This window comes from Oryzias latipes, chromosome 19 (genome assembly GCF_002234675.1).
Source record: "Oryzias latipes chromosome 19, ASM223467v1".
NCBI classification, from domain to species: Eukaryota; Metazoa; Chordata; class Actinopteri; order Beloniformes; family Adrianichthyidae; genus Oryzias; species Oryzias latipes.
In genome coordinates this window covers 2,766,194-2,787,766 of record NC_019877.2, presented here as the reverse complement: position 1 = coordinate 2,787,766, position 21,573 = coordinate 2,766,194, and the positions used below count along the sequence as shown (strand labels likewise).

The 21,573-nt window shown below is 41.2% G+C and overlaps 1 protein-coding gene across 4 annotated transcripts in view; it reads right to left on the bottom strand.

The window, feature by feature from the left end:
- cpped1 (calcineurin like phosphoesterase domain containing 1) overlaps positions 1-21,573 on the bottom strand; it is a 39,940-nt gene that overhangs the window by 10,821 nt on the left and 7,546 nt on the right. For all 4 annotated transcript variants that reach the window (XR_002292458.1, XM_020711917.2, XM_004080125.4 and 1 more), the window contains exons 3-5: positions 7,518-7,690; positions 7,316-7,447; positions 7,100-7,226 (exon numbers count right to left, since the gene is read on the bottom strand). Coding sequence is in view for 3 of the 4 variants with exons in the window: in XM_020711917.2 (XP_020567576.1) it covers positions 7,100-7,226; positions 7,316-7,447; positions 7,518-7,690 (432 nt within the window). In the remaining variant the exon portion in view is untranslated. The remainder of the gene's footprint in view (positions 1-7,099; positions 7,227-7,315; positions 7,448-7,517; positions 7,691-21,573) is intronic.

Here is a 21,573-nt window from a genome sequence, read left to right as displayed (position 1 = left end):
AAAAACTGTACTGAAAAAAATATCTCTGGGCCCATTTTGTAGTCTAAACCAATGGAAGTTAGGTGCGACCCCACCTCTGATTGGCTGTGGTCCAGTTATTGTGGGCAGATTCCATTGGCAAAAGCAGTCAGAGGGAGATGAATCTATATCAGATTAACAGAGTGGATGTAGCCTCAGACGATTCGGTCCGAAATGGAATCCTGAACCTTGTGTTTGAATCTATATTCAGGCTGCTGTCAAGCAGACTTTCTTGCTTCAAACCAAAGCTCGGAAACAAAACCCAGCAGCTAGCGATCTCTTCAGTCATTGGCCAGGAATTACGAGGGCGGGGCAAAGCAATGAGAGCCCAGCATTTTGCAATCCTTGTTGGAATAGTTCACTTATTCAAACGTTAGATTTTGCTGACCAATTTTGGACGTCTGTATCAACGTCAGGTACAACAATTTTTACTTGCTACTTTAGTACAGCGGAGGCATTCTGCAAGGCGGTTACTGACAAGACATGGGCTAAGAAGATATGCAGAAGTGTTTATGACATCTAGATTCAGGAAAACAGTGTGAGAAAAAATGGGTATCACGTTAAAAGTTGTTTTAATGAGCCTACAATCATCCAACCACAATTTCAATGAGTTACAGCGTCTCATCGTCTACTTTCTACTCATTTACACCCCATAACGCCCGGCTACGGTGGTGGTTTTGGTTTAGTTTTTCCACTCTGAGCTCAGAGTGTATTCAGAGTGAGCAAACTCTGAGCGAACCAAAGCTCAGTCCGATTGGAAACAAACGAGAGCCTTTGGAAAATCCTTCCATCCATCTTCAGATTCCTTCTCTGTTTCACTGGGCTGCTGGAGCCAACCCAGCTATTGTTGGGAACATTTTCACTTAAAAATACAAATAAGATATTAGACAGACTGACCGAACATGTTTTGAGTCAGGTTATGCAGCGTTGCTGGTGCTTCAATTCAAAACCATTATAATCAGTCAGAGCCCCGTGGTGGGGTTAAGCAGTTAGCTAGCAGTAGTATCTGAGTTTCTATTTTTAAACACACTGCTTGTTCTAGGATGAGTCCTGCAAAATTGGTGGTTATTACAAAATTGTAAATGTACTGAAGATTGACCCCGTAAGACAGTCAGTGGTTCTGCACACTGCAGGGAAAACATGCCGTTGCACAAGTCTAGACTGCTGTTTGCTTCAGTTAACGCGAGGACAATAGGAGGCTCTGTAAATGTAGTCGTTTCATTTAAACGTTAATAAAACAAAGGGACTACTTATTTCACACAAAGGGTCAACTTGATCACAACTTAACCCTTTAACCCTTGTGCTATCTTAGATGACCCCACCCTTACATTGACGTGTTCTCCCTACCATGACAAAGGTGGATAAAGGTGGAAAGATTTCATGTAATCCATGGACACCAGTGACGATCACAAATCATTGAAGAAAAAAGGTTCAGAGCACTGTCTAGTGGGTCTAGATGACCCAACTCCCAATGTTAAAGTGCCTAGGATAGCACAAGGGTTACCACTACATATTTAGCTTCCTTCTATCAAGCACATTTGCACAGATTGTATCAAAACGGCCTCAGAATCAGACGATTCACGGTGATCGTATAAACGGTCAAACTATTACGGCACGTCAACCAGCGATATGTCCATTGTTGAAGGCAGGGCTCCAGATTAACTTTTTTCACTAGGAGCATAGTGGCCCCTAACTGAAAATTTTAGGGGCACAACCAGAAAATTTAGGGGCGCATACCGTAAATCAACATTCTAACCAAATCTACTAATTTCCACTGTATTACAAATAAATACTTTAATAATAGATGCAGAAATTACAATGTGCTGTTTCTAATTCAGTGTCATATTTTATTCTGCACTTTTGAAGATGCAACAACGAGGTAAACTGACAGCACCATCGCTGTCACGACAGTACAACTAAGTAAAAATAGTAAAAAAAATACCATACATTTAGAATAAAAAAAAGTTTTTAGTAACAAGTGATTACCGTAGTAACCTTTCGTAATTTCACAGTTTTAAACAATACTTAAATGTATGTAAATATTAGAGGATGGAAATTCATGTTGGTGACACCAAATAGGTTCAGCCAAGATGCACAATAAGCGTGTTTGAGATCACCCAGATGAACTCAACGCTGCACAGATCACCTGGTGTGTGACGTATATTTTTGTTTTTGCTCCAACATCACCTCTCAATCAAAACAAAAATATCACGAGAAAGGGGTGAGAGCAAGACACCAATCAGAGCGAACGCAGCTGGAAATTTAGTATTGAACTGACTAAAAGCTGCCCTACAGACTACAAAACAATGCATTATGGGACATGCGTCCTGATGGGTTTTTTGTAGTTCACTGATCAATTAAAATAATTTAAAATACCAACTGATTAAAAAAAGGCTACATCCATTACAAAACATTAAAATAATTATAAAAGATGTAATATCACAGCTCATACTTAGGGGGAGAGGCATATTAAAACGAAATTGAATGTTAAGGACAACTCCTAATTCCTGGTCTCTTTCAGTCTCGCTGCAGCTTCGATTTCATGTGAGTTTGAGACCCCTGCTGTACACTCTGTCACTGGTACACTAGCTGCAGGTCGGAAGAACGAATCAATAGTTCGCTTGCTCATAGCTCAGACGCACATATCAGGTTGTGATGACATTTGTCTCCGTTTCCTTCCCACAGATGTTTACGCGCGCTCGATTATCTCTAGGCCCCGCCCCTCCACATATTTTAGCCACTTGCAGTGACTTTCCCTATTCTTCTCACTTGCATTGGCCGCCTCAGGCATCACTCAATGAAACGCGAGTGTGTGCTCGCGTGTGCTCCAGTCTCATGAGTATTCGCGCGAGTGTGTGTGTCTGTCTGCGTGCGTGTGCGCTCGCGTCTCATTGATGATTTCATCTCTCATTTCATCGATCACTGACTTGCTCCTTTCATGTTTAATGTATAAAAAATACGGAGGGTGGAGGAGGCAAATTTACTGGTAGCACATGTGCGACTGGGTGTAAAATTCAGTCGCACACTCTCAAATTTTGGTCGCAAAATGCGACCAAATGGACGCAGTCTGGAGCCCTGGTTGAAGGGTAAACAAAAATCCACAAATGGTCAGTGAAATCCAAAAATCTTCAACATAAACCTGTTTTCCCCCCAAAACCTGAATTTTCTTTTGCTTTTTTTTTTACAGAACCAGAAACAGGTTCAGGTGAGGAGGATAGACACCTTTTAATAATTTACTAACCTGCGCATCGTGCAGTGATTTTACATTCAGTGACATTCCTGTTTTTGACAGCACAAAGAGAGGAAGTTGAATATAAAAAGAGAAGAGAGAAAGCGACTGAGAATGCAATCTCAGGGTCTAGAAAATGGATTTCATAAATGCCTTATTTTTTATACTAAAATAGTTTGTTTTAGAACAAAAAGTCCTAGAATAATTCTAAAGAACGTTTTGATACCAAAAACAGATAAACTTTAAAAGTGAAAAAATGTACAAAAAATGTCACAATTAGGACTCGTAATAATAATTGGAAAATTAAGAGGATGTTTAACAACATTCACACAGTTAACAACGGGAGAGTAGATTTGTAGCCGCTGGGGGGGTCATCACAGAGAGAGCGTCATTAAAACGAGCTGGGGTGCAGTCAACAGTTTCCAGAGAGGAACTCTTCGCTCTGATGAGCTGGAAGATGACTAATTGTTACCTTTCCTATGTGCAGCTGTGTCACTGGGATAACATATAGATAGCTGTGGTGGAAACCGTCGAGCACAGAGAAATGCATCGCTGCACAGTCACTCAAATGCAGAAAAACTGCACAAAGCAAACCCTTTAACGCAAAAATGGGATATTTTGCAGAAGACTTAATATGGGGGGAAAAAAAAGGCAGAAAAAGCACTTTTTGGATGAATACCTATTGCATTCTGCACATCTCCAGCTGTTCTGAGTCAACTGATGTGATTTAGTCTCAAAGGACAAAATGAGGTCTACCACTGTAAGGCATGTAAAGAGCATCCAGTTAACAGATCTACTGAATTTCCTTTAAATAAGACGGAAGGGAGAAAGGGATCAACATTTAACCTTTTGTTACATCCCAGAACACTGTTTGGTTTTGTATAAAAGCCTCCGACAGAAGCAGCAAAGACAAGTTTTGTATTTAATTGGTACAAAAGAAACACAGAAGCAGCTAAGCATCGTGAAAGTTTGATAAATCTACATCGCCTTTCAGCTAGGCTTATTGAAAATAACCCACCCACCTAAACAAGGACAACCTTGTCCAAAGCTTACTGAATAAAGAAAAAAAGAAGCATTTAAGCTTTAGGTGTTGTTCCTTTTTTGCTGTTTTTTTATGAACACAATGTCACAGCTTGTGTGCGTGTCTGTGTGCGGTTCAATGGAACAAATTACACACACTTACAGTTGTTTTATATATATATTTTTAAACAGCACTTGACCAAAGTGGTTTTGTATGATTCACACTTCAGAGAAATCCTTCATTAAATCATTCCTGGTATTCTGCAGCCTCCCAGTTGATCCTCTGCCCCCCTCCCTCTCAGATATTGTTGCGGCCTATCATGTGACGGCACCTGTAAACACTCTGTAGAATTGATATTTGCTCCAAAGTTGTCTATTCCTTCTCCACAAGTGGATTCTTAACTTTTAAGCCTCAAGGCTTTTGAACCAAGAAGAGATGAAAACAGAAGATACTTCCATTAAAATTCCAGGGAAACAAAACAGCTCAGTGTCGTCTCTTTTGGAAAACTTTATCGTCAATGAAAACCCAGACGGCAGTTTGAGTTTAAGCTGAAGAATACCAACGACCTGCATATGTATATTTAGGTAAAAGGCATCAGCGAGCACACATTTACCAATGGAGGAGCAGGAAGTCATCGAAACCAATCCAACTTCTACTTGACGAGTCTGAACTGTCATATGACGGGGTGGAGGGTGTAAAAGTCCAGGTAAACTGAAACTCACATGTGTGGCGTTTGTAAAACACTGGCCTAGCAAGAGGAGCCTCCAACACGGCAACATTAAGGAAATGACCGAAAGTAAGGCGAGCATGAGAGGCCCTCTTTAATGATGCTGCCCTTTGCAGTAATGATGGCGGCGATCGGCGCAGAACACGAGCAGATCAGTGGGCTGCAGATCACAGGGGGGCAGCGGCGAAGCCAGACCAACACGGGAGAGAGAGATGACGCGTGATTAATGCACCGCAAAACGGGGAGGAAAAATGACTGACTCATGTCCAAAATCCACATAATTTACTGGGGATGTGAGGAAGCAGAAACCCAATTCTTTGCCCAGACCTCTTTGTCTTAGATATGCCATAAATAACTCATCCTTGTTATCTTACAACTCTGGCTCTCATTAGTTCTCTTCTGAAAAGCCCACAAATCCATCAGAGACGGTTTGACTTTCCTAAACCCCAACACCTTTAACAACTTCTATTGGACACACCACGGCTAAACTTTTATTGAAGTTTCTGTGTTCCTCTTTGGTCTTCCTCTAGACCTCAACTATTAAGCTGAATGTTTACACACAAATGTTTGAAAGCTCCTTTGTTTGGTTTACGCTTTATTAATGTTTTATTCATTGATGGGTGGTTTGCAGGATCTCTGCAGGGCCAGTTATTGAAGCCATCTATATCCCTGCAGCCGTTCATTTTCAATCATTTCTTCCTCCACGAAAGACGAGATCTCCTCCAAGTCTGTGGGATGCTTCCGTTTGAAGAGGCCCAGAGTTTTCGTTTCAATGTTCTTATGCTAATTCACATTTGATTTTGAGTCGCCAAACGGTTCTGCATTTCTTTGTTTTTGAAATCTATCCGTTATTAAAGCTGCACAAAATGCTCCACGTCTTTCATCGTCGAGCGCGGCTCTGATGAACTTTGATGATTATGCTCATTGATTGATGACTTTTTTCTTGCGAATTTAAGTGTTTTAATGTCGTCAGTTAACAACATTAAAAGCCCAAACTGTACAACTTTAAAAACACGTCAATTTACAAGAAAAAAATTCATTTGTTTGACTTTTAAAGTCGTAACTATACTATTTTCTTTTCTTTCATAATTTAACAGTTATGACTTTTTTCTGGTAAAGTTTAACTTATATTAATCCTGTCAAATGAGAAAAATGTGCTTTTTTCTGTACATTATTTTCTCAGATATTTATTTATAGATAAATAAAAATTCCAGCTGGATAAGATTGCATTAAAGGTCTTTGGTTGGCCTTAGAGAGAACATGAGCATTAGGGGCTTCGGTAGATTTGCTTCAAGAGAAATCTCAGTAATTACATTTCTTTTGAATATATTTATGAATACCATATGTTACTCGTATGCACATAGACCCAGCTGTATGGGCAGAAGACCAATTATGTAATACATTTTCCACAGAGTAACGGTTCATTTCCATGCATTCAGAATTGATATGTGCAGCTTGAATTTATTTATTTCTATTCTTAGAGAAAGCAACAGTGGCTTTTTTTTAATCCCTGGATAAAAATAAATAAATAAATAAAAAGCTTCTTTAAAACTTGAACTTCCATTACAGAACCAATCTATTATAAGTCAGGAGGGTCACTGGGCCAAAGCAGGTTAAATACATGTCGAAATAATGGATGGGTAATGAAATGAATCTCCTGAGACCTTGATGCATGATTAAGAAGCACACGTTCACATGAGCGCTCTCGTCAGTCGATGAGGAGCTGGCCGGACGGTTTCCTGCCCACGACGGCTGCATCCTCCGTTCATAAGCCTACAACAATGCATTCTGATTAAGGAATTATTCTCCTTACACTAGGTGAACGCGGTAATGAATTTAATTAGATCATGTATTGTGTAAGCCCCTGTTTCGGGATAATGACTTATTAATCCTCCGAGCGAGGATCCAGCTTGCTTCACTTAGATATGCTTGAAGTGAGAAGGTTTAACAAGAATATTAGCTTGCTGGTATTGAGGCAGGCCCCTTCAGAGTGACCTAAATCCATCATCTTATAAAAGTGCAGCTGCTGTTTCACAGCTTTGGAAGAGATTGTGACTTATCTCCGAACAGACTTAACAGGATTCTTGTTGGGCTGCTTTCCTACCTGCCTTCCTGAACCTGTCCAGGAGTTTTTGCCTAACTTCTTTCTGCAGGTTGAAGTAGTCATTTTCTTCATCAGGGCGCTGCAGGTATAGAGGAATGTGTTGAAACACCAGGATGTGTTTGGGTCCCTGAAAAAAGGAGATAAAAGTTGAACAATGGCTAAAGACTGCATGAGACTTCCCAGCATCCTCACGAAGTGGGTTAGAAGTCATCTTACCGCTGAAGAGGAGGAGGCGGCCGTGCTCAGCTGGTCCTCCAGCCACGTCTCCTGGGCCTCCTTCAGCTGAGGGCAGGCCGAGGCGTCGAAGAACAGCTGGGAGTTCAGAACCAGGCAGAGAACTCCACCCACCTGAAAAGACAGAAGTAAGAAGCGGAAGATCCAGATAAAAACCGAGGCTTTTTTTGCCCATTTGTCTCACCCAGAAGCTGAAATAATCGTCACCCCAAGTCTTGCAGAAATTCTCCACGCTGCTCGGGGTGGGGGTGTTCCCAATGTCGTGATTCCCGCTGACGAAGATGAGCGGGATGGAGGGGTCTGTCCCCTTCAAGGCCTCCTTCAGGTCCCGCTCCTGACCTTCCTTGAACTCCGTCCCTGAGGTTAGGAGGAGAATTTGTTCCAACAGTCTGACATACCAGCTTTAAAGTCCCGCTCCGGTCATCTTCTGATCTATTTTAAAGCATCCCAGTGGTCTTTTATTTATGATGATGCTGTTTTCAGCCAAAATCTTTAAAAAAAAAAAACGGTATTTTTCTAGGACGTAGTTTTCTACAGAGCGGCAGGGGTTCATTAGATATTCACGGAGAAAACCCGGTCCCTTCTCCGCCCCACTGCTGAGAGCTCTCTGTTTACATGGCCCTCTGCTAGCTCACAGCTCCTCAGAGCTCCAACATAACATTAGCGCTGTAACAAAGATGCCGAGCTATTTAGAGCCATCCAGCCATACAGCTCTGAGCCGGATTCCAGCTCAGATGAGGAAAACAAAGACATACATGAATCGATTTGTCTACAAGTGGATGCATCAGAATGGAGCAGAGCTTGTGGCCCGCCCAGCATATTTTTATGTCACAAATACGTTGTTTTTCAAACGCCAATTCTTTTGTCAGCTCCTGATTCACAATGATTTTAATTTTTAAAAATCCTCAGAAATGCAATTTTGGGCTTAATTTTCTTTTCTATAGGTCTTTTATCATGGGACAAAATGCCACGAGAACATGATAAAAACACCAAAAACTTTTAACTTCTTTAACGTCTTTAACGTCATGGAGGTCCCAGTCCACCTGTCACCTGTACGTTAAAACAAAAGCCACGGAAGAGCTTCATTCCAACGACAAAGAAATGAGCCGAAACAAGAGGAGACGGATGTTGGCGACAAGAGATTTGAAAGTGTGAGCGGGTCCAACAGGGGACAGTCGCCTAAGGGAAAGAAGGATTATTTGGATAATGATGACAGCTCGGAGAATAACCAATGCTCCGTGGAGCCCACTTGGTATCACCATGGTTACCGACACAATGAGTCGTGTTCGGGTTTTATACTCTTTGTTCAAACGGAACCTTGCAGGCCGTAATGGAGTTGAATACTTACCAGATTCGGAGGAGCAGGACGGCTATTTTAAACTGTCTGCATTTATTAGGCAGAAATACAGGCTTACATAAATATTACACATGGAGTCTGTGCAGAGAAACATGGAGCAATAAAATATTCTGTACTGAACTCAATCCCAGTGAGGATGGAAATAAAAATGGAGGCAGGGTGAAACCCAGATTATTGAACAAGAGGAAGACTGTATCAAAGAAGTGCTGAATTTTTGTCTCATTTTATTTTTTTAACTTTTTAATTACTTGACTATTTCTCTCATGAACGGAATGTTTGCTTGGGTGTTTAGATAAGGATATAAATTAATATATAGCAGTTTTCATAGAACAAAATCACATTCAAAGTGCTCCCAGTGGTCTTTTAATTATGATTCTGCCGTCTTTAGCCAAAATAAAACAATCTTTGTTGTTTTCTAGGACAAAGAGCAGCAGGAGTTCATTAGAAATTCACCAAAGAGTCGTGTAATGTTTTACATATATGTACTCCATTATTAGAAAAATGCCATAAGAATGTGTTAAAAACAGCAAAAAATACAATTTTCATTGGAGTGGGTCTTTAAGTTTCATAAACAGTGAGTCTTTTAATCTTACCAAATATTTTGTCTAACTCCACTATTGGTCCACCATTGATCATTCTTTTTTTATGTCATATTTTTTTTTGCCCTTTTTCTCATTTTTTTTGCCACATTTGTCACATTTTATCAGAATACAAAGGTTAAAATAAAAAAAAGATTCATCAGCTGGAAGTCAGATGTACAGTGAGTAAAGACACAATGCATCATGGGAAAACTCGCACTCGTCCAGCTGTAAACTTTAACTTTTTGTCTCCATTTAAACTCTAACAATTTATTAAGTACATTATAAAACGCTCTTTTTAAATTGTTAACTCTATGACTTTAACTTGTATACAAGTTATTTTTCCAACTTGTATTTGAGCTATGGGTAGTTCTTCAACTGAACTTTAATTAAGTGAAAAATAAAAGGAAAAAAACAATGAAATAAATATTTTGCGCAACATTAATGCATCACTGTAAGCATGTCAAAGTTTTGCACTGGAAGTATTACCGTGAGGAGAAAGTATTTGCCACTTTCGTAGTACAGTGTTCCCCCGCGTATTTGTGTTTCTATTCCATTTTCGGTTTCACGTATTGGCAGATTTATTTTCAGTCACGCGGCTCCTCCGGTTCATCACAAAAACTCAGCTCAGAACGCTTGCATGACACTTTTGCGCCCGAAGGAGGTTCTGCGGGGGAAGAAGAGCACGCCGGCCCGTCGGCTTCCTTGCCGGCTGCTAAGGAATATTTCATGGCTGTTTCCACCGGTTCCTGAATTGCTACCAATTGTGGGGAATAATAATCATCTGAATCAATGAATGATGGATGAAACCAGCCTCTTCTTCTTCCCTCTCGCACTAAACTAATGAAGGAGGAAGCACTGGCTCCTGGTTTTATCCAGTTTATGAAAAGCAATAAAAAACATGAAAAAATGTCGTTACCAAAATATACGTACCATGTTTTACTGTTGTTTCTAGAAAGTTAGGATGACTAGCGCTAGATTACGTTCAGGTCCTGAATGTATCAAAGTATTTAAAGGCGGTCTTGATAAATGCTGGATAAACAGCAACGTCTAAAACGTTGGCTGTTGCCTGAAGGGATAAATCATCAGATGATAGCCCAAGTCTTCCCAGATTGCCTCAGGATATGCATCTATCTTGTTGTGTATTTAAGCTAAGAACCACCATCATCCATCAGTCTGACTTATTTGAAAGATTTATAGCCCAACAACGTTTTTGCTTCCCCTACAATTCATCACATGCAAACCACGAAAGTTGGAATGGGACCCAAGTCAACCAAAGCGTTCGGATGTTTCAGAACGAGCCTCAAATGCACAAAAGTCCAGCAAAGAGCTTCACTCTCTTTAGACAAATATATGGGAATGCAAACATAAGATGGATGGTCACAGGCAATAGCAGGGATGCTGCGCTACCTTCTGCTTCCTCACAGTGACAGCTGCCTGCCCTCAACCACAGCCATCTGCTAACAGGGCAAAGCCATCAATCAGGCATGAGCACAACAAACCTCCAAACCAATCCTCATCCAAATCCCACCTGTGTTTAAAAGCCTTTTTCAGAAGCACTCAACTACGATGAGGAGAAGTAAAAATGAGAGGAAAAAAACAACAAAAATGGACTTGGAGGACAAAGTGAACATAAACTCCAGGGGAAAAAAAGCCAACTGCTTCCTAAAGCTTGCCAGAGCAACCAGATGCTCCGTTCCTGCAAGTTCTATTCCCTCCGAGGGTAAACAAAACACTTCTGCCTAAATACAGGCACACAAAAAACACGATTGTTTCTTTACAGAGAGGTGGTTATTCACACATTTACTACTTTATAAATATTTCACTTTTTGTTCAAAGGTTGACACAATACAGAGTTTTAGGGATAATATTTTCTTCTATGCCTAAATTTTGTTGATGTAAACTTCAACCGTTCAATAAAAAAAAATAAAAAAAATAATCTGAGGCATCACTACTGGTTTACCACACAAATCCAGTATGTGCAATTTTAATAAAATAAAGTAAATTAACACTTTATAAAAGACATGTAACTATTTTATCACAAAAGACAAACTTTGGGATTGACACCAAAGATCAGAACTTTGTCTTCTTCTGTAACCCTTGTGCTATCCTAGGCACTTTAATGTTGGGAGATGGGTCATCTAGACCCACTAGACAGTGCGTTGGACCTTTTTTCTTCAATAATTTCTGACCTTCACTGGTGTCCATGATGACATGAAATCTTTCCACCTTTATCCACCTTTGTCATGGTAGGAATAACGTCAATGTAAAGGGTGGGGTCATCTAAGCCAGCACAAGGGTTAAGGTGGCTAAAACTGGAGCCAGATCAATTCACCAGGTTACGTGAGAAAATTAAACCTTACTCACTCCAAAGTTAAACAGCCCAACCCCATAACAACTTCTTTGGTTTTCTTTCTCAATGACTTCCCTGCCCCCTCTGATTCCTCCCTATTGCTCCAATTGTAGGGTCATTTGGAGCGGTGGTGCTGAACAAAAGTGTTTTTTTAAGGAGAAGCGGTAGCGACTTTGGGCTGGGTATCCCTCCACCAGTAGGGTGATCCAGGCTGTGCTTGTGGTGCGGAGGACAAACACCTTTCTTCTCATGGGTGTGCTCTGTAGCACAGAAGTTAACAAAAGTAATGACTTTTTGTTTTTGCATGACAAGTGCTGGCAGCTACGGGCTGACGTAGATGTTGGGCGGCTATTGATGATGTCATTGAGCGCTTTCTAACCTCCTGATTTGAAGACACCATTTTTTTCCATATCTCTAAATGTAGGGGTAGGGAGAATCCGTAATAAGGGAAGCAATTCGGATTTGGCCAAAAACAGCTAAATTCAAGAATTTCCTCAATTGACTGACAATGCAGAATAATGATTTGGATTTTTCTGTGCTTTTCCAGATGTTCAAAGCACTTACAATGTATATCCATTATTCATTCATCCCCCTTTCATACTTGGTGATGGTAAGCTACATCAGCACCATCCTGGGGCAGACTGACAGAGGCGTGGCTCCCAGTACGCTCCTACGGCCCCTCTGACCATCACAAGGATATTCCTACATACACCATTGGAGCCACGGTGGGGGGGAGGGAGGGTAATGAGTCTTGCCCAAGGACACAAAAAAATGATAGGGAGGAGCAGGGATTGAACCGCTGACTCTTCGATGACTGGCTGAGCTGCCCAACCACCTGAGCCACTGCCGCCTCAATGCAGACTAGTTATGTATTACAAACAACTTAAGTCCAGATGCTTCATGGGCAAAGTTTTCCTGGCATGTCCCACCGAGCGGAGACCCAACACACGCTGGAGAGACCACATCTCTCAGCTGGCCTAAGAAAGCCTTAGAACCCCCCCAGAGGAGGAGAAGAAAGTTGCTGGGGAGATGGAAGTCTGAGCATCTTGGCTAAGACCACTGCCCACTTATTGAAAATAATCTACTTCATGCAAGTAAGGAATGCACATCTTAAAGTCAAAGTGATCAAAATGGGGTTTATCAAAAGTCTCCAGGAAACTGAACAGAAGTTTTGTGTGATCTTTGTTACTAAAGGTAATATAATATCCCATAACCTCTTCTGTTGATACGATTGGTGTTTTCAGTGAACACTGAATCTAAAACATGTGTTTTTCCATACAAAGACGTAATTATAAATAACAAGCAATCTCATAAACATCACAACCCACCTCTAATCTTTTCATATTTTTTCTGTTTTTAAAAGTAGAAAGATTAATGCAGAGAGCAAGACTTACAAAAACATCAACTCACTGGCGTTCTGTGCTCTCCCTGGGGATCTGAATGAAAGGTCTAGTTCATTTAATGAGACCACAACACCAATTCACAAACCCTGACAGGCAACTTCAGCAGGTTCTAGTTTAGCTTTTCCAACAGTGCAAGCGCTCTCAATACCCTTTTAAGACTGGCTGTCAAGAGTGGATAAACTCATCAGAGAGTGGGGTCTCATTGTCACATTTATTTTCAGGACTTAAACCACTGTTTTTTTTTTAAAGTGAGGAAGCCTCCGTAGTGGAGAATAAACACAAAGTGTGTTAGCAGGTCTGCAGGTGTTACCTAAATTTTAAAACCTAGTCTTTTTTTTTTCAGGAGTTATAAATGACCTAAAAAAGAACCAGGTAAAGTATCAGCACAAACAACCTTTAATACGCTAACACTTCTATACATTATACAGTCAACACAATGACACGTAGTGTGCAAATGTACAACACCTTTGCTAAAGGAGTATTACAAGCTAAGCACAAAATGCTGCATGTTGTGTAAATTAAACAAAGCTGAAACCACATAAATCCAACTGAAGTTTTTTGTAAAAATACAAAAATGATCATGTATTTTCAATATTCAAATAGAAGAATAAATGCGCATGAACATTTTTGCTCTACGACCTTGATATTTTGTGCAGTCTACCTACGTGTCCCGTATAGGTTTGACCCACAGATGGCCAGTATGCACCCACAACAGCAGTTGTGACTAAAGCCTAAGCATTATGGTCATATAAATGTATGCTCGTTAGTAGGGCTGCACGATATGAGCAAAACTTGCGATGTGCGATATTAGTGATCAATATTGCGATAACGATATAATTTGCGGAATATAAACAAATGGCAAAACAACCAAGAACATCATTACCATCTGATTGCAACAGTTTAAAAAAAAGATACTCCAAATGACCCTCGTTGATGTAGGAGGCAAACATCTAACATGAAAGGGCTCATCTGGTTGGTCAACATCGGAAAGGGTCCATCCAATTGGTCAAATGCATAAATGGATTTATTTGATTCGTTAAATGCTTCAAGCTGCCATAGGATTGTTTTGGCACATTTAAGGTACCCATTTATTGCGATTTTTGCTGACTTTTGCGATATGGATATTGCACTGCTTGATATTGCGATAACGATAAATTTGCGGTATATTGTGCAGGCCTACTCGTTAGTGTGAGCGAGTAGGGAAATGAGAGTTTAAGTAGTGATGGATAGGAACGCATTTACTATTTTAGTAAGTACTATTTAGTTTAAGCTTTCTGGTTGCATTTCATAGACTTCAGGCAGCATTCTTGGCCGAATTTCTTGCAATACATACCAATTTTAATTTTCACTTAACTATTGGTTGAATTTTAAATGTGTTCAAATATTTGCGCAAAATAGTTGATCGTCTCAATCCGGTCTGGAAAAGGTTAAGATTTAGCTGATGTGAGTCAGAAAGTGATGATTTCTGTGACTTAGTCGAGGAATACAATTACTGTCGAGCTTAGAGCCAATTTTCTCTGATAACAGGTTTCAGACTTCAAGTGACAAGAGCTGCATTTCCATTAGCCATTTCGCCTCAACTCTCTTCGCTTTGCTGGTATTGTTTGTTTTTTTCATTAGACTGGAAAACCTCTTTAGTGTGCGTAACAAAGAGGGCAAAATGCTAAACTACTGCTGTCTTACCCCCTTGTTTTTTTGTTTTTTTTTTTACAATAAGCCAGAGCCCTGGCCACCGATCCTCCCATCGGTGTCCATAAATTGCTCAGTTGGTACCACAAGTCCCGAGGCACTAAAAATTAAAGCTATAATGCAGTTGCTCATCTAGTGGAAATGCCTTCAGTTGGAGTAGAGCAGTACTGAACTGTGGTGAGTCAATGCTAATGAAAATACACCAAAGATGTGCCTGAATTATTATTCACACATGCTTCTCCTGAATCTTAACAGGAGAGAAAACACAGACACACTTCTACACGTCTGATGTTGGCACTCCTCATAGGCGAAACCCCAAAGAAACCTATTAAAGCTGGAAACTACCTTTAGATAAACAAGTATAAAACCCTCCCCGATTCATCAAGGACCTTAAAAACCCTCAGTGTCCTAAAAACGACATTCCTTAAGGAAGATGGCTTGAACAATCATCTCTTCTCTCCTTTGCTTCCCACTGAGAGACTCACTGGCAATTTATTAGGCGTTAGGAGATGGGAAAGGGAGGTCCACGCTAACCTTTACATCCCCTCACAGGTCTACACATGTACCGACAGGTATGTGTATTAAAGTACGAATCGTCTGTATAACAGGTAACATCCCTCACAACCCCACTTGAGAAACATCTCCAATCTTTTGTAGTGCTCATTAGTAGAGTGTAAAGTCCGGCATGTTTCTCAAATCTAATCAACTCATCATCTTGCTCTTTTACCTCTCTCATCAGCCCCCCCCCCCCCCCCCCCCCGTTTTTTTTATCCTCTTCACACATCGAGAAAAGAAAAAACATAGACGGGAGGAGAGAGAGAGATGTTAGAGCAAAAGACATCCTTGTGATGAGGAATGCCCTCTCTGGGGTTACCTTTGGTTGGACCAAGGATTTGTAATGGAGGAAAACTCAATAAGTCATTGGCCTACTCGAGTGTTGCCGCTGCAGCTCCAAGTTTCTTTAGTCGAGTTGCTCCAAATGAAAGGTTTATGGCTGGTTTATACTTCATAGTGATTTGTAATTGCTCGGGTCGCATCGGTTGCAAGGCCAATGGAAGGGACTCGCCCCAATTGCTGCGAAATGCGACACAAGTTGATGACATCTTCCGTGATTGGAATATTGTGCCCGTAGCAAATATTAGCAACTTTGAATTGTTAACTGTTGAATAGTATTTAACCTAAAATTATTTTGACAACTGCTGTTGTAATATTGGGCTATATAAATTAAATTAAAATGAATCACCTTCTCCCGGAGTTTGTACTTTGCAGCCATCTCTCTGTTGGCAGCACAGAGAGTCATTCTCATAAAAAAGAAAAAAAGAAAAAAATACTCTCTCTTTTCTGTTTAAATACCTTTGTAGCGTTAAGACAAAAAGCTAAAGACACTTCCTGTCAGTTTAGAATATTTATTAAATAGTTTTTGAGCTGGTGTAGGTACCCTAACCATTCGGCCTGCATAACCGTTCGGGGTCCTTTCGACTGAGGATAATGTCACACTACGGTAGCCCCACTTGGACAAACTACGTAGTGTCGAGATCTGCTCAGGTTCTACATATTTTCATTTCATGTTTCCTTTTGTAACCTACTTTTCCCTCATAAGTTGTGTCTGACATTATTCTTTGTAGTGTTTAATAGAGAGATGTTGCCACAACCCACTTTGCAAAAAGATCTGTGGCTGTTAGAATGAACCTGCTGCTCAACTCAAGCGAACCAAGTCTATCAGAGCAGCTGGAGTCTCGTAGCTTCGTGTTCACAAGCAGGGAAGATGCTTTGTTACAGTGTGCAGTTCGGAGAAGGGTTCGAACCGCAGTCCGTTCGGCTGCAAACTTACTTAATAATAATCATAACAATAATAAAAGCATGATTAGAAGATAATCTCGCCCTATGTCGGAGCTCTGTTTGTTTACAACGGACCGCATGATATCTTCTTATATGGTAGTATCGTAATTTGTCCAGACCTATCACTATCTGACACATCATCGGACCAACGGACAGCCAATCACATCATGTGACGTCAGCACTAGTCGAAAGACCCCGAACGGTTGTTGCAGGCCAAATAGTTGTGGTACCTACACCAGGAAGTTTAAATCTGTGAACATCTTGCTAACTTAACTTAAATGTTTTTGAGCACCTCCTGCCCAAACTGCTGCCATATTCTGCTTTGCTTTACGGCAGTAAAATGTTGTGATCCATTCATGATTGGCAGACTTCTACTAAGGCACTTGTTTGATACAAAACAAGTGCCTTAAAAAATAATAATTACATAATAAATATCCTATTTTGGTCAGAAGACAACATCCAATCAAGTCTGAAACTACGTGATAGGGCCCGATTTCTAATCACATGATCGGATCTGGACATTCCTACTCAACGCCACTCAGAAGTTTGTCGCAGTTATCGCAGACGGTCACACAATCGCAGTAGGGACGCGATATGATTGATGCAATAATGGATCGCTATGAAGTATACACCAACCTTTAAAGGCCATTGCTGTTCTCCATCAACACCCCCATTCAATAAATAAAAGGGTTTTTTCCGTTTTCTTGACTCTGGTAACAAAGCTTAAAGTATTATGACCCATAATTACAAGAACAAACAGAACCTTTGATGCTTTCCAACATAATGCATGCTTGCTACAAACAGATCAATAGGAGACGAGCACAAATTACTGTGTTTATGTATGCTGTCAGACTTGCAAAAGTAGGTTGTCACAATAAAGTATGAACAGCCTGAAGATCGTAAAGAGCAATGAAGACACGAGACGGAGAGCGAAATCTGTGGGAACAGAATTACAGTTGCCAATTTCCTGTCGCCAACAGGCAGCGGTATTGACGATGCGGGTTGACAGCTAGCTTCCCCTGGCTGCCACCCATTTATTCTGTATTGTAAGTAAACAGTTTAAGGGGAAATGTCAGCCGAGAGACAGGGGGAGCAGCTCTGGCTATAATATCACTTCCTTCCTCCCAATCAATGTGGCGGTCCAGTTGCCAGGATGGTGATGGACGTGGCAAGTAATGAGGATGGCACACACAACCTGCTCCACTGGGGCTGATAATAACAAGGGCTGACGACGCACCATTTAAAGGTCCTCAAGGCCTTGGGGTTTTAACTTGGTGCCAACAGTCTGCTTCCCCCCCTGCATGTGAAATACATCTGCTCTAAACTCTAAAGGTGACGGATGAGTGGGAAATGGAGAAATTGTGTGTGGGGGGGGGGGATGGATGGGAGGGGCACGGTTTGGCTTAAACAGAGCAGTCATACAGATGCTGGAGATCCGTGGATCCTTGCATGATAAAGAGAGACAGCCCGAAGAGTTTAGAACCGCAGTGCAGCTGACAAATGTTGCTAATCGTGACCCAAAATTAGGAAGGCAGGGGCTGCTTAGTGACAAAACCAAGCCAAATTCGTGTGGAAATTTGCCTGAAGTTAAATCTTACAAACAAGGACATTTTAAGCATGACATGGTGCTCTATATTTATTAAAGGATTCTAATTATCGTGTGATTGAGATCTAACTTAGCCCGCAGTACCAAGGCCAACAAAACTTTGATCATTTATTAATCAAACAAGTGCAAAGATTGGAGGACATGCAGAGATTAGGCAGGTTTGCCAGATAATTGCTCTTCTCTTTCAGTGCCCATTCCTTCAGGCCAGTTAGCCAGGCAGGGATGGCATGCTAGCCCCTAATTGTCATGCAAAAGGTAGTTTGCATAGGTTGGAAGCTTGCGGCTATTTTTGCTGAACATGAACCGTGCTGCGCCAGCCATTCCCTCCCTGTGATGAAATCAGGCTGCGGGACATGAAGAAATGCATGCACAGTCATTCATTGAAATTCACTCAATTTTCCCAGAAGATAAAAAAAAAAAAAACTTTCAAAACGGAGGCAAAAATCTCTACTTGCTCTAGCTAAAAGTCAAGAAAAATACTGGTTTATTAAAAAAATGTCTTGTAATACTTACCTTCTTTAATTGCTTTTTTTTTTAACATTAGTCACAACCGCCCTTTAGAGTGGACCCAAGCTGTCTGTGGGCAAAAATTGGGCAAAGATGTTTGGGACACGCAGGTGGTTCTTAAGAAACGTTCAGCTTGTAGACCACTCCGTCTACAACCTTAGAGAGAAAATGTTCATACACGTTTTTTTCTCCATGCATGCTACATGTGAAAGGTCATAGTGAATACTTAGAGGTAAGGAAGGATGAGATGGGCAGAGTTCTGCGCACTGCGAAAGGAGCCCGCTTGTGCTGTTCTTGAGATAAGTGCACACGCCTTACGTTTAGCCTGACTGTTAAAATTTGTGTCCTCTGGACAATTATTTATCGCCAGAGCACTGCGTGCGTAAGGCGCCTGCAGGCAGCCAGTAACCGGGCGATATTCGCACCTTGTAACGACTGGAGTGTGGCATATGCGCATTGTGCGACAACATCACCAGTACATCACAAGTGTGTGATGTCATCTCTACAAATACTTCACAATACACTTACGTTTGGGTCTCACCTACTTCCCCTTACTTATCAATCTGTCTAGTGGTCTACAACCTTGGTTTTTGGGGAAGGCGGGCAAACCTGCATGCCCCATTTTTTGCCCATAGACAGCCCGTTTCCACCCCTAAAGGCCGTTGAGGCCAAGGCTGAAAATAAACAAGAGGAAAGAGTGAAGATGCAGAACATTTCATTGACTCAGGAGTATTTGGTTAACCTGTTCTCTCTGTGAAAGTCAGGAAAAATGGGGTTTCCCTTCCAAGCATCTTTCTTCTCCTCTAAATCCCCTGATGGCTGCTCCAAGTTGGTTTTGTTGAATAAACTGTTTTGAAACTAAAGTAAAGATTTTTCGATTTATTCAAAAACTTTGTTACCAAATATTTTCAGGTCAGAACAAACAGTTCAGCAGTAAATCAATGGCATTGATTAAACTGCTTCACACTGTTTTTGCAATAAAAACTCCAGACCTTTGTTGTTTTAATGCCAGAAGTGAAACTTTTTTAAGAGCCTAGAGTAAATTCATCTGTTTTTTGGAAGTGACTTTGTTTGTTTATTTTTTTCTTGATAAATAAAGTGGAATTTTGAGTTTTTTGTTGTTGTTTTAACTACTTTTTTTTAATATAATAAATGAAATTAAAAGGTTTAAAAATTTGCTTTAAGTTGTCAAAATATCTACCACATGCTTCTAATACTCAGCAAGTGGGACATCAGCAACAAGCCTATATGGTTAAAGCATATGCAAATGGTACAGACTTTGTTGGTGTTAATGTTCACCAACAGGTCTAATGCTCTAATCACACTGGGTGCGATTCTGGCACCAAGTTCACGTCTGCCGCCTCCATTTTTTTTTGCCGCCACATTTTGATGCACGTCAAATTTGCGGCTCAACACCTCCCCTTGACGTCTTGACGCCCCGGCCGCCAACGTTGTTCTGAACTTCATTCATTGTCACATCATGGAAAACATGTATGATGCTGAGCGAGCTCTACAGAGGCCCCCTGTCTGGGTTCACCAGGTCCTTCCCCAGTATGGGGAATTTCACCATTTACAGCAGGAGCGACGGCTGGATGTAACGGCTGTTTTAAGTGTTACTTCTGTCTGTCTGTGGCACAGTTTGAAGAATTTTTGTCCCGCAGTAACCCGAGAGGGGAAAATAAAAATGAAACTGGAGGATGGTTTTCATTATTGTGTCAAATATATGAAAATAAGATAAACATCATAAGCCCATGGAACTGGAGCGATAGCAGACGCTACAACGGCACCCATGGCGCCTCTCCAGCTGTTGGACTATCTCACTCTGGGCTATGCTGGCGCTAGCTCTTCATGACCCTGGGCAGCGGTGCTTGCTCACTACGCTGTCTACCGGGCAGCTGGCTAGCGTAGTGGGCTTGATCGCTCCAGCTCCATGGGCTCTGTGACAGACGGACTATCTGTCCGGGGAGGTTCCCGCCTTTCCTCAACTGTAACCGGGACAGTTTCCGGTAACCCAGCGGCCCAGCAGGTCATGAAAATGGACAAAAATCCTCATATCGAGTGGCCATATTAGATTTTTTCTTCAACCCACTGATCGAGTTACTGACAGCATCACATGCCAAAGGCCGAGTCCCTGATTGGTTGATGCGGTTCTGCGCGTCTGCCACCCAAGCCCGACGCCCAAATGGTGCCGCAGGACCTCAGATCACGTCTTCATATTGACTTAACATTGAATCTTGACGTGTCCGTTGTGAATGCAGCATTACTGTCCAGTTTACTGATAGAAAAAAACCTGTTACTATATTCATATTCATTATTATTTTTTATATTGGAAAAGGAAAAAAAAAGTTTTAAAAGCTCATCTACCTGTAAATAACCTGAAGGAAACCAGTGTCTTTCTGGAGAGAAATAATGCATTCCGTCACAGGGAGTCTGTTGTTTACATCTTTACGACACAAGTAGCTTTTTACTTTCCCAGCAGAACAGCGACGGCAGCACCTAATAAAACACAACAGCTGTCCTGCATGGAGACTGTATGCAGAGATTCACATGGATATCTACGGCCCATCTGATCAATAACTAAAATTTCATCTGCATCAGTCTGAGGACAGCCAAAGGCCCTTTGCTTTTCATAGATAAATATCATTTGGAGTCATGTGGGGAAATGCTGCTTGCAGACTCTGGCTGGGAAAAAGGCTAATGGAACGCCAGAGGCAAATGTTCAAACCAGTTCCAGCAAGAGATAATACGGCTGCAGCATCTCAAGGCTTCCTTTTCTTTTCTCATTAGATTAGACTCTCATTGATTATGTGAAGATACATTAATTAACATAAACCAGCCGTACTTCATTCTTTGTGCCAGAAATCCTACAGACTCACTCAGAGGAGGTTTTACCGCAGAATATTCTGTG